The sequence below is a fragment of the Rhipicephalus sanguineus genome, chromosome 1 (assembly GCF_013339695.2).
Source record: "Rhipicephalus sanguineus isolate Rsan-2018 chromosome 1, BIME_Rsan_1.4, whole genome shotgun sequence".
In the NCBI taxonomy this organism is placed as follows: domain Eukaryota; kingdom Metazoa; phylum Arthropoda; class Arachnida; order Ixodida; family Ixodidae; genus Rhipicephalus; species Rhipicephalus sanguineus.
The window spans coordinates 66,845,638-66,858,096 of NC_051176.1; the positions used below are offsets into that span (position 1 = coordinate 66,845,638).

At 43.8% G+C, this 12,459-nt stretch overlaps 1 protein-coding gene across 1 annotated transcript; it reads right to left on the reverse strand.

Annotated features, from left to right (window-relative positions):
* Positions 1 to 3,894: 3,894 nt before the first annotated feature.
* Positions 3,895 to 10,912, reverse strand: LOC119394726 (uncharacterized). The gene is made up of 4 exons (XM_049417246.1): positions 10,864 to 10,912; positions 7,928 to 8,139; positions 5,090 to 5,306; positions 3,895 to 4,215 (listed from the first exon to the last, which is right to left on the reverse strand). Exons 1-4 carry the CDS (start codon positions 10,910 to 10,912, stop codon positions 3,944 to 3,946), a joined length of 750 nt encoding a protein of 249 aa, XP_049273203.1. The 3' UTR covers positions 3,895 to 3,943.
* Between the last annotated feature and the right edge of the window lie 1,547 nt (positions 10,913 to 12,459).

Here is a 12,459-nt window from a genome sequence, read left to right on the forward strand (position 1 = left end):
AGAAAATGTTTCAGGATTGTTCTGTTCCTCGTTATAGTTCAGTTACACAGTATCTACAGATAGAATTTCTTGGCGCAAGTAATAATCTGACTGCTTAGTATGCAGCGGAGATGAATGTTAAAGAAACAGAGATATAAATTGAGTGCTTACGTATTCAAGAAGGATAATTTTAAGAAAATAAGCTTTAGCCATGCATTGTACATGTTTGTTGGTGGTCGCACAGCACACAAAACAACTGCTCATCCATGAGCATGATATCTGTATCGCATACACATGTCGATAGAACTTAAGCGCTCTATTGCAAGCAAACACTCACGAAAGCAACAGGTGGGGCATGATATTAACATGTGCCAATACTGGATAAATAAAGGTCATATTTATTGCATACATGTTATTGTGTTATTTACTTTTAGATGCGAAGTATCTTAAGGCGGAGCTCAATCCGGTGGTGGTGGTGTGCGGCGTGACCACCCTTACTGCGCATGCGCATACCCTCTCCACACACCTCCTCTCCACTCACCCTTTCCCCTCCCCTCTCCACTTTCTCTCTCCACTTCCCTCTCCACTTTCCCTCTCCCTTCCCCCTTTCCACCCTTCCTCTGAAACGCGGGCTAGGCATGCCGAAATTCTCTCCTGCGCAACGCCGTGATGAGCTCGAGCGCATGCGCGTCCCCTCCGCTTCTCTCTCCTCTCCCACGCTGGCCCCCTCTCGCCCGCCTGTCGACCGCGTTCCCCGCTCGCCCTCTGAGAATTAACGGCCAGGCTAGATGGAAGATACGACGCGCGTAGCGTCCCTCTTCGCGTTCCACGACGCGAGGTCGGTAGCATGCCCAACGAACGCCAACGGAACGCGATCGTGCAAGTGCTCCGGCTTCGCATCGCCTCATGGTCCCCTTTAGCGGGAGATGGTGTAATTTTTTCAATATATTTGTGCTTGGAAGCTGAAGTATGTTTTCTCCCTGCTACTTTTAGAAGCTCCGGCTTGAAATACGTAAAATCTTGCAGTGTGGCTGTGGATAAGTCAAGTTCATGATTGTTTCAACTACCTCTTCGATTTCCTCGTTTTTTTTTTTCGTGACAGTAGTGCACAAACTTTCACTCCATTTAATTAAAACAACAGAAATAGGATTGCTCAAAAAAATTTGGGACATGTCTATATGAAAAAAAAATACACTACCACATCCAATGAACACAATCTCACTCATCACGACAACGTAAACGTGCTTCGTGAAGCTGTGCTGGAAGAAGTGCTCGTCACATTTACAATTTGTTTATTAACTGTAAATAATTTGAAGGAGAACATTGAACATATGTGCAAAGGCTAATGCACCTGAGCACAGCCTTGTAAAGCTTTGTCGTATCTTTTTGTAGACTTCTATGGTCCAAACACAGTTAATTAAGGCAAAGCAGTTCTGAGCGTAGTTTGTAAATTGTCTCATAAGTCACAGCTAAATGTCGGAGAGACTGTTAATTCCCCTCACTGCCGTGATGTTCGTTTTGTAATGTAATTTATAATTTCTGACGATTCGCATGCAAACACTGTTTGAACACTGTATCCTCGATATGGTGTATTTCAGCCGTATAGTATAACAAGAACAACAGAAGCGGACGCCTGTAATGCGCACTGTAGCATGAATATTGGCACTTAGGTTTCTTTACTATCCACAAGCGTTGCATCTTCTAATTTACTTGAGTTCTTGTTAAGCGCGTCATGAGTACTACTTGAATCTAAGAAAAGAAAATCATGAATTTTGTATTTGCTGGTGCTCAGCCAATTGCGGCAGCGCGGCAAGCTTATCGAATGTCTTATTTGCCGTTGCCTGTAGCTACAGTGCGCGCAGGCAGACGACCACGACTGTTTTAAGTGCGGAGCACTTAAAACAGGCGCACTTGAAACTTAAAACAGGAGCACTTAAAACACGCATCTCACGTGTGTGATCACGCTCACAGTAAAGCGCTCAATGCAGGCCATAATAAGGCTAAAACCCGGACTAAAATGAACGAACAAGGTCCTAACTAATATAACTAACAGGAATAACCATGAAGTAATCGACATAATTACCCAAAAATCACTAAATACGTTTGGGCCGCGTAAGAGAGGGCGTCACCGCCTCGCCGAGCGAGCGAATGTCCCGCTGTGTCGCTACATCTCTGATGAAGGAAAGAACCTGACGGAACTCGCTGCAGACGACGCGTATCCCAACTGCCGTAACAAGCAGGAAGTCGACAAAGCGCAGCGAAATGTAGCGCACATGTCGCACATCGAATTTGCGAATCTCCCTAGCAAAATTCTACACGTGCCGGGGAAACCCTACGTGCTTTACCTCAAACATTGGCGTCAGCCACGCTTTGGTAAACGGAGCAGTGGGAACTCTACGAACGGGAATCGCTGGGTGCCCGTGCTACGTACTTCCTCAGGCTTCACAGTTGGGGAGCTGCCATATGTTTTTGTCCCTCTCGACGACCAACCGCTTTCGTAGCACGCTACCTGCCACGGTGGTCTAGTGGTTATGGTGCTCGACTGCTATCCCCAAGGTGACGGGATCGAATCCCGGTCGCGGCGGCCGCATTTTCGATGGAAGCGAAAATGCTAGAGACCCGTGTACTTAGATTTAGGTCACGCTATAAAACCCCAGGTGGTCAAAATTTCTGGAGTCCTCCACTACGGCGTCCCTCATAATCACATCGTGGTTTCGGGACGTTAAATCCCAATAACTATTATTTCTAACTACGAATGAATGATGTAAATAATGCATGCCGATAGATTGCCAACGTAAATGAGCATAGTGTACGTAATGTTTAATGCGAACTACAGATGCGGGAAATTCCATTTGCCCCGGCTGTGCCCCTGCAAACAATGTTTGAAGGCGTAGATTCTTCGAGGGAGCTAAGGGTCTCGCTGATACTCAAGATGAGGTTCAGCCGCATGTAAAGTTGACCGTGGTGAGTTATGGGCAGTGTTAGAAGGAGGGAGAGAAAACTTTTATTTGTGCAGGCCTCAAGGATCGTCCTCGTTGGGTGGAGCCCTTAGTTCAGGGCCCCATTGGCTCGCGCCACACCACGTGCCCGCTGGAACAGCCGACGCTGCTCCTGCGGCTCTGAGCTGGTCAGCGCAGTCTCCCAGGAGGATTGTGAGGGTGAAGGAATAGCGCGGCAGCCCGGTGGTTGTGGACATTCCCAGGGGCAGTGATACAGGGCTTCGCTCCACAATAGGGGCAATATGAGGGATATTGTGTGGGGTGGAAGAGATTAAGGATGTAAAGGAGCACCCTAAGAATCGAATCACCCCTCTTATGACTGTAGAGGCCGATAAAAAGACAGACATTTAGATCAATGTAAGGAACACGTTTTAAATGCGAAGCATTTCTTAGAGAAGATCAGCCACTTTGAATCTATCTATCTATCTATCTATCTATCTATCTATCTATCTATCTATCTATCTATCTATCTATCTATCTATCTATCTATCTATCTATCTATCTATCTATCTATCTATCTATCTATCTATCTATCTATCTATCTATCTATCTATCTATCTATCTATCTATCTATCTATCTATCTATCTGCTTACGACTTTGTGCTCTCGTGGCATGAGTTTATGAGGAACGTAAATGAGAGGTCGTAACGTACGTATACCCTCAAGTAATTTTTTCAATGATTTTTCCAGATCAGCGCAGTGTTCTTTTTTTAAGCGCATTTCGAATTCAGCAATGTTCATAGGTGAATTATTTATTTTATCTCAACCGGTCAAAATGTCGCTCCTTGCACCGCTTTCAGTTCAATTTCGGGCACGACAGTCATTCATGTACGGCGGTTGTCTTCCTCGTACAAAACAATACTCTATCAAGATAATTTATTTTAAAAGAGCTTTGCATTAATGCCACATTGGGTTTTGTTTACAGAAGTGCGGTTTATTGTTTCGCAAGTTTCACTATAATTTTTTTAACCGCGAAAGAGGTTTTTGTTCACGGCTCCAACCCTGGTGATTCTTTTCGGTATTTCCGCGCGATACGTCGCATTCAAGGTGTCAACAATGATGGGCAAGATATGAGTGTACATTTTTACATTAAAATCTGCCCAGACTTGTGCCGCCAAGGTTGGGTTCTTCGCAAAGTTCTGGAACTTTGGATTTGATCTGAAGTCGCTGAACCTTGGAGACGCTGTCGTGTTGAGTTCGAATGCTGTGATATACACGTTGTAGTATTCAAGCGGACCTGCAAAAGAAAATACAAATGTCACGTCTCAGAGTAATACGATGTCGCCTGCAGCTACCTCTGTCCTGGAAGAAAAGGCGCATCTCGATACTTTCTTAACGTTTGCACGAAAGAGCCAGAACGTCATCCTTTATCTACGTTTCTGGTTTTTAGCACCTCTACAGTGCTTGTGACACCCCTTATACTGAAATTCACAGGTTCTTTGCTTTCTTTATTTTCCGGTGTTTGCTCCGATTTAGCACTTTTCTGTCTTTTTCTTTGCGTATAATCGCACCTGCACCCGACTGCTTGCTTCATCGTGCACATACCGCGCGTCCCAACTCGCTCGGGCCACGGTAATTAGAGCAACGATATGGGAAATTTCGATCAACTCAGTTTTCTTTGTGCTAGCCTCGCGTTGCACCTTTTCGTTGCACTAAAGAAAACGGGTACCATAAAAACTGGTAGTCAGTCCCTTTAACTCTGCCCGCCTCGGTGGTATAGCGGTTACGGTGCTCGGCTGCTGACCCGAAGGTCGTGGATTCGATCACGGCCGCGACGGTCGCATTTGGTTGACAGGCGAAATGGCTGACGCCCGCGTACTGTGCGATGTCAGTGCACGTTAAAGAACACCAGATGTTCGTGTTAAAAGGTTGGGCGTGCAAACACGGACACAAGAGAGAAGTCAAGACACCAGATGGTCGAAATTTCCGGAGCCCTACACTACGGCGTATCTCATACTCATATCATGGTTTCTGCACGTAAAACCCCAGATATCATTAGACCACTTAACTCGTGCCCATCATCGTCAGCTCTGTCATTCTTTCCGGGGTGCTAGAAAGGAAAAGCAAGCCAGGGGCGCCCACACGCACAGGACACAAAGTGGGGCACGTACACTTGCCAGTCTTGCACGTTAGGTGGCCCGTGTACACCGACAGTAAGGGAGGGTTGACTCCAGAGTGTTTGATGATGAAGGCCTCGACGGTGAAGTTCTGTACGATGCTCGCGCCGTAAGAGAGGTACCCATCGTAGGTGGCGAGCATGCCCTCGAGGTCGAAGTCGCATTTCACCCGCAAGTTGTTCAAGAACCGGTCCACATGCGCGTTGCAGTACTGCGTGACCACAAAAGAGAGTTTCTCATACAGCGAGTTTCCACTGTGCGTGAGTATGTTAAGTGCGCGATTACTTAGTGCTACGAGAAATTATCTTCGGCGCAGCTATAGGTGAATCCAGATAAGCACGAACAGATAGCCCTTGTAACTTTTACCCTTTTTGTTGATATTTACTTTTGGCGCAGGTTTTCGACACAGAAAAATGATTCTGCAGTTAGTCTTGTGAGAAAAAAAATTGCGCTTTTGCACCAATTTCGCATTATCACAACTCTGAGCGCACTTAGCAAAACAAATGATACAGTTCTCCGTAACGTTATTATTTCACAACAAAGAACAAATGAAATCCAATCTTATAAGAATTTTATTTCACTTTGCTGTGGAAAGAATTTTGAGGGGAAAAATAACGAACATTGCAAACGGCCCAAAATACCTGTAATTAAGGAATTTATTGCTGTAGACTAGTTATAAGCTCACAATAATAAGACTCGGCGAATATTGACTTTAATATTTACGTTTTCTGTTGAGATAATATTCGTAGCTTTGTCACGCACTGTTCTACTCTAAAACTGTGCTAAAACATATGTTGTTTACCGAAAACGCTGACGTGTAACGCTATTTACTCCGCTTGCCCGTAGCAACGATGTTCAGAGGGTGAATAGGATAGAGAATGCATCACTGTGAAAAGTGAATGCCGCTAATGGCCGACAAGGTCCTAAAAATGAAAGCTCTGTCGGTAATATTGCAGTGAGCGCCTCCAGTACAGCACGAAAGTGTTCATTCCTCTTTGATGCCCGAAGCCGCAAAATTTAGCGACAGATACGTGACTTACGTTGAAGAGCTGCAGAGACACAAGAATGCAATTCTGTACCAGCGGTACTTTCATAACGTCAATGACGTGAGCGCTAGTCCGTTAAGGCGTTAACACCTGCCTGAAACCAGTGTTAAAGAGCCTCTAAACCACTCCGACTTGAAAGACGAGAGTGTGGTTTCTTTCTCGCCTTCACTATACCCTTCCTACAAGCGCTGTTTCCTCCTCGCAGCTTCATAAAACACGTGAACAGTATCATCGCTAAGCAAAACCGCACAAAACGCGGTCGAAAATGCACAAAACGAAGTCAAATCAGATGATCGCGCACGACAGTCATGCGAGACAAGGCACAGCGGGTGGGCGACTGCATGACAAAGCAGGGTAGAAGACAATTCAGAACCGATGTCCCCCGTATATGGGCCAATCGAGAGCTTATTTCCTCATGACATCACGTGAACGGACTGCTTGCGTCACGAATTGCGCCGAAAAGACGGGAAATGCCAGGAGAGAATAACGCGCTCGTTCTTTGTATTTTCAGATATTGTTGAGGGCGGCCTTTCACGCAGAGGAAGCGGAACAACTGCACTTTCAGTTGTTTAGACCAGCGTGAACGTGTAATGCAGTTTTCTATTTATATCTAAGGCTGGCTTTCTTTGTCATCTGCTGCTAGTAAAATGAAATTAATTATTTTAGGCCATCAAATGAGATGAAGAAGCGAATGCGCGCTCTCCTGACAGGGCTCATTTCAAAATTACTGGCAGAGCTTTCGTTGCATGATATGGACCTTGTCGGCGATTAACGACTATATGTCATATTATCCGTTAGTCGGCTGTATGACTTACAGGCATGGCAAGGTATAATACGCTGACCAGCTCTTTCGAAAAGTCGATCGTTTCTCAAGTCTCACCACATGTCCGGTCGTAATTCCACTGTAAGTGATTATTCCACGGTTTTTTGCATGCGAATGGTAGACCAGCCGACAACCGACCCCGCAAAGCGACAGTCAAAGGCATTTCCTGGAACTGCACGTCAATTGAAGCGATACTAGCCAAAAACAGTAAATCAGTTAAGCGTTACTCGCCGTAGTAGCATAGTAGGTAAAATGACCGTCGACTTCGGCGCCGTCCCGCGTCGGCGGCGTCAACACGAGTGATGCGAAAAATCATCACCACGTGATGACATCACCATATGGGCTCATCGTGACGGCACACATCGTCAAAATTTGTGACGTCATTATGACGCCACGTAACGTTACCTGCATGATGACGTCACGTTACGTCATGTGGTGACGTCACCACATAGCATCATCGCTTGATCAAAGGCGGGCCGATCACAGACGCAGTGTAAAACCAGGTGAGGTGCAGAAAGCTTGCAATGCCTCCGATCCGGGAGGCAGTGCAAAACCACGTTAGGTGGAGAAAGCTTTCGCAGAGGGGCTGGGTAGGATGAATACATTGACTGAGAAGAAGCAGGTAGCTTTCTCCTTCGAGTCGTCTTAGGCGAATGCACAGGGTGAGTTTTTTACAGGAGCGTCTATTGAGATAACCCATTCTGGTTTTCTATATCATTTCTTGGGCTTTGTGCACGCTTGCATGATTGGCTACGCGCCACCTGGATCACGTTTTGGCGATGCCTCTCTTAATCAACTTTGACTGAACGCTGGCGAAAGGGTGGACAACCTTAACCCTTCTAGACTGATACCACCAACAAGTGTGTCCCTTAGGGAAAAAAAAAGGAAGGTTACTACCTAAATGCTGGATGCAACACGCCAGCGGCGATTGCTTTTCGCGCATAATCGTAAACAATCACCAACCTCTTTGTGGAATGCTGGTGCCAACCTGTGGCGCAGGTTTCTGAACAAGCCATTGGTCATGTTGAATCGGTAAAGGGTGCTGTTCTTTGGCGTACCGTCCTCTTTGATGGTGAAGTACGAGTCCCGAAGCGGAAGGTCGTTCGGTGTAATGTTGGCGAACAGGTCGTTCAGCAACTTGTTCTGCTCGGACAGGTTGCTCGCCCATGCAGAGCCTTGCGAAGGTTAATGGTGCAAAGCTGATTATATGCTGCGCAGTTTTCTAATTTCATTTGTCTAGGAGCGCTCGAACATAGGGAACATTTCGAATCAAATAGATAAAGAGTACCAGACCATTAGTGAGCCGAACTACAGTTACATTAGCCGCAACGAATGCATACATACCGAATAGAATACCGATATTGAAAAAAAGACACATACAAAAACATGTAAAATTTTCTTTTTTTTTTCACGCGTGTTATGCTCTGTTGCCGTTTTGTTTCGTTGAATGATATGAAAGATAGCAAAAATTGAAATTTTCCACCAATTCCCGTTTGGTTTATTACTAGAGTTCCTGTTGATGGCTACTTTGCGCCGAACTGGCTACTTTACGACTTTGTCGGGCTTTACAAGTTTCAGGTTGGCGCCGTGGCTACTTTCTGGCTGCTTTGAAGCATTTTTGAAGGAAAAAAAAACATTTTTTTACTACTACAATATTTGCGCACCTATGTTGCTAGTAGACGCACGCCATCAGAATTATTGTAAATTTCTTGAGTTCAGTGATGCTTTCTTTGCGAATAGCGTTGATGGTTGAATCTCCTATTATGCATAAGGTCACATTGAGAAAAATGGCTTCACCATGTGACAGAGTCAGAAGCCATCACATGTAACTCTACACGCAACTTTAAGCCACTATAACATTGCTAAGGTCCGGTACATTTGTGCAAGTAATACTCGTTAAATGAGGATTTTGGGTATATTTGTTGTTTAGGTTCGAAGTTTTATGTGAAACGTAAACTTGAGATTTAAAATACTGTTATTGTGGGTTCCTGTAGAAAAGACACATTAATTAAAATTTATTATTGCGGAGTAACGGCAGAGTTAACGCCCGTTACATTTTTTCGGTAACGGTAACGGTAACGTGTTCCTTTCTTATAGTGCAACGATAAACGTATTTAGTTACTTTTTTTCAGTAACGCCTACAACACTGCAGTCTCTTTTCGTCTTTAGAGAGAGTAGAACGAGATCTGCAGGGCGATTTCACGTAAGATCGAACAAACGATGGCTGGTCGACCTCTTCAATTTATTTCAAAATTTTTATATTATTGCCTGATGAGTGGAAAGAAGAGATCCGCAATTTGTTTTGCCGCCAAAAATTTTTTCGAAGCACAGGAAATCAATAATGACGAAGAGGTGGAGTGGAGCGCTCATCCGCTCTGCTGTTTTGGCCAACTTTCGTTATCAATTGCACAAAATATATTAAAGTTAGGTAGCTGAAATTTCTTTACCTAAATGTATGCATGTTTTTGCTTCTGCTTAGGTATTTTTAGTTTTTATGTGTAGTGTAAATGTTTTTATAAAAAACCTCAAAATTGGCCCAGAAAACATTTTCTTAACATTGAAGGTCTTTATCTCAAAAAATCCTTGTAGCAGAGCGACAAAAATTCCGCATTATGTTTTTCGCATGCTTATCTACCAAACTGCCGAATCTTATATTTATATAACTTTTCAGTAAAGAGATATGACCGGGCTAAGTTCAAGAAAACGCCGAACAATGAAAACTTCTGACGACAATTAAAAAAAAAGCCCATTTTTTATGGTGGGACGACATCTTGAAAAACTGCGCCAACCGCTACTTTTCTCTCTTTTTTTTTCGCGTACGCTACTTCACATAGCGAGCACGTTAGAAAAACTGACACCAATAAATATCAGCGCTCAAACCTATTGCTGTTTCAGAAACTCTGTGAGCTTGAAAAGAAAAACAATATCTTTTCGTATAACAAATGTATTTATTAGAAGTCGAGAAACACTTCGTTTTGAAATATACGGTTCCCTTGCCGAGGACAAACGATGCGCGTCTACTTCCGGAAAGCTCGCCGCTCACCGCTTGACGATTGGCTATCCTCTTCCTCTAGGCGGAAGAGAGCTGCGGACCGCCCACTTTTGTGACGTAACACCGCCAGAACGAACGCGGAACGAACAGAGATCTCCGATCCCCCCCCTTGACTGTATGACAATGATCCCTACGAGCAGATGTGAATGGTGGTGGCTGAACAAAGAGTGATCGGAGAGTGGCATTGTGATAATACATTTTATGAAAAAATGAAATGCGAGCTTGCTTCCGGTGAATGGCGAGTAGTGGGATGTTAAGAATGGCTTTCATTTCTGTTACGCTTGCTGTACGGTGATAGTTTGCTAGTATTAAACGAACAGAGCGATTTTGCACTGCCTCAATTGCGTTAATTAATTTGGATTGATGCGGATCCCAAACCGATGATGCATATTATAGTTGAGGACGAATGTACGTGGTGTAGAGCAGTAATTTTAGTGAAGATGGAGCGAGAAAATGATTTCTTTTTATGTATCCCAGAGTACGGTTACTTTTTGGTATTATGTGTTCGACGTGATGTTTCCATGACAAATCGTTAGTTATGTGGACGCCAAGGTAACGGTATGCTGTGACAGATTCGAGATTGATGTTATTAATCACATATGTTGAGGACGCTACGTTAGAACGTGAAACTCGCATGTATTTACATTTCTTAGTATTCAGCTCCATGCGCCAAGTGACGCACCAGTTATGGACGTGGTTTAGATCAGACTGTAGATTAGCGACATCAGAGGTAGTAGTTATACTGCGGTATACGACACAGTCGTCAGCAAATAAACAAATTTGTGAGGAAATGTTATTGCGTAAGTCATTTATATAAATTAAGAATAGAAGAGGACCCAGAACTGACCCTTGAGGAACCCCGGATTCAACAGGGGCCATGTCAGACACGCTATCATGGCTTAAACGTCTGTTGGTTTTCATTAATGTATGATGCATATTTTTTTAGGAGGAGCGCTGAACAATGGATTCAAGAAACACAACCCCGAGGCGCACACTTTTGTTTAGCATCCTCAAAAGAAGTTTATATCCACCAGCAAGCCCAAGCTCTAACATGTATTAAGCACGCCTTGTAATACGGAATAACGACTTTCTTGCGTATGTATGTCGTCTATTAATAATACTTGCTACACGCGCTATTGGCATTCATGCATACCTGCTAAGGAGATGGTCAACACTGCAGCCCACACCTCCATGTTTCAGAATGTTAGATGGAAGGCTGTTGGAAGAAAAAAAAAAGATATATATATATATATATATATATATATATATATATATATATATATATATATATATATATATTAGGGGTGTGCTACTATCAAATTTTTCGAATACCAATCGAATACCAATATCCACCTTCGAATATCGAATCGAATATCGAATATCAAAGGAAAAATGCCTCCACACAGTAACAATATTTTATTTAACATGTAGCTATTTGAAAAAAAAAAAAACATTAACAGCCTGACTGGCAACACAACATACACTGCTATCTCCAGAACACAATGTGCAGGCTAGCACAATGCACATCACAACACAAGCAAATATCACGGCACAATTAAAGTAATGAATACATGTTATCATGAAGAAATATGAGTTGCTCCACATGATCAGGCAGCAGGCACTCCCTTGTAACAGAGACAACCCCCCCCCCTGCCACTGAAAAGGCACGCTCGCTTGTAACAGAAGTGGCTGGTATAGGGAGTTACATGGGGCAAAGCTTTGCCAGACTGGGGTATCTGAAGGTGCCTACAGTCGGCCACCAGTCACATGGGTCACTGCCTTTCTTCAGAAGTGGTCCCGCATAGTGAACGAGTGCTAGTGCGGCACGTTACGGCCGCATAATATTGAAAATGTACGGTTACATGATCGCCAACAGCGGTGCACGTCGGAGATGCGCCAGCAATAAATCATACGTATTGGGGCGCTCGTCGCAGGCAGATATCGTGCCTCCGTGTACTTACGATGCTTATCGCTCCCCTCGGCAACGTTTTTAGCTTTACGAACGCAGCAGAAATGTGGAAGACGAGTTATTTTGTGCATGATAATCGAATCGCATATTCGAATTTTTCCGAATATTCGCACACCCCTAATATATATATATATATATATATATATATATATATATATATATATATATATATATATATATATATATATATATATATATATATATATGTGTGTGTGTGTGTGTGTGTGTGTGTGTGTGTGTGTGTGTGTGTGTGTGTGTGTGTGTGTGTGTGTTTGTGTGTGTGTGTGTGTGTGTGTGGAAATGGGGCCTTCCGTCATCAAAAATTTCAAATTGAACACGCATTATTTCCTATATTATTCCAAGCACAAAATAACCTAAATTCTTTAGTCATTCCACCTATTTGGTACGTCAATCACGGTGGTAGAGCGGTGTCTTTGCAACTCCTCGCGAATGTCCCTCACGTGTTCGACTTGC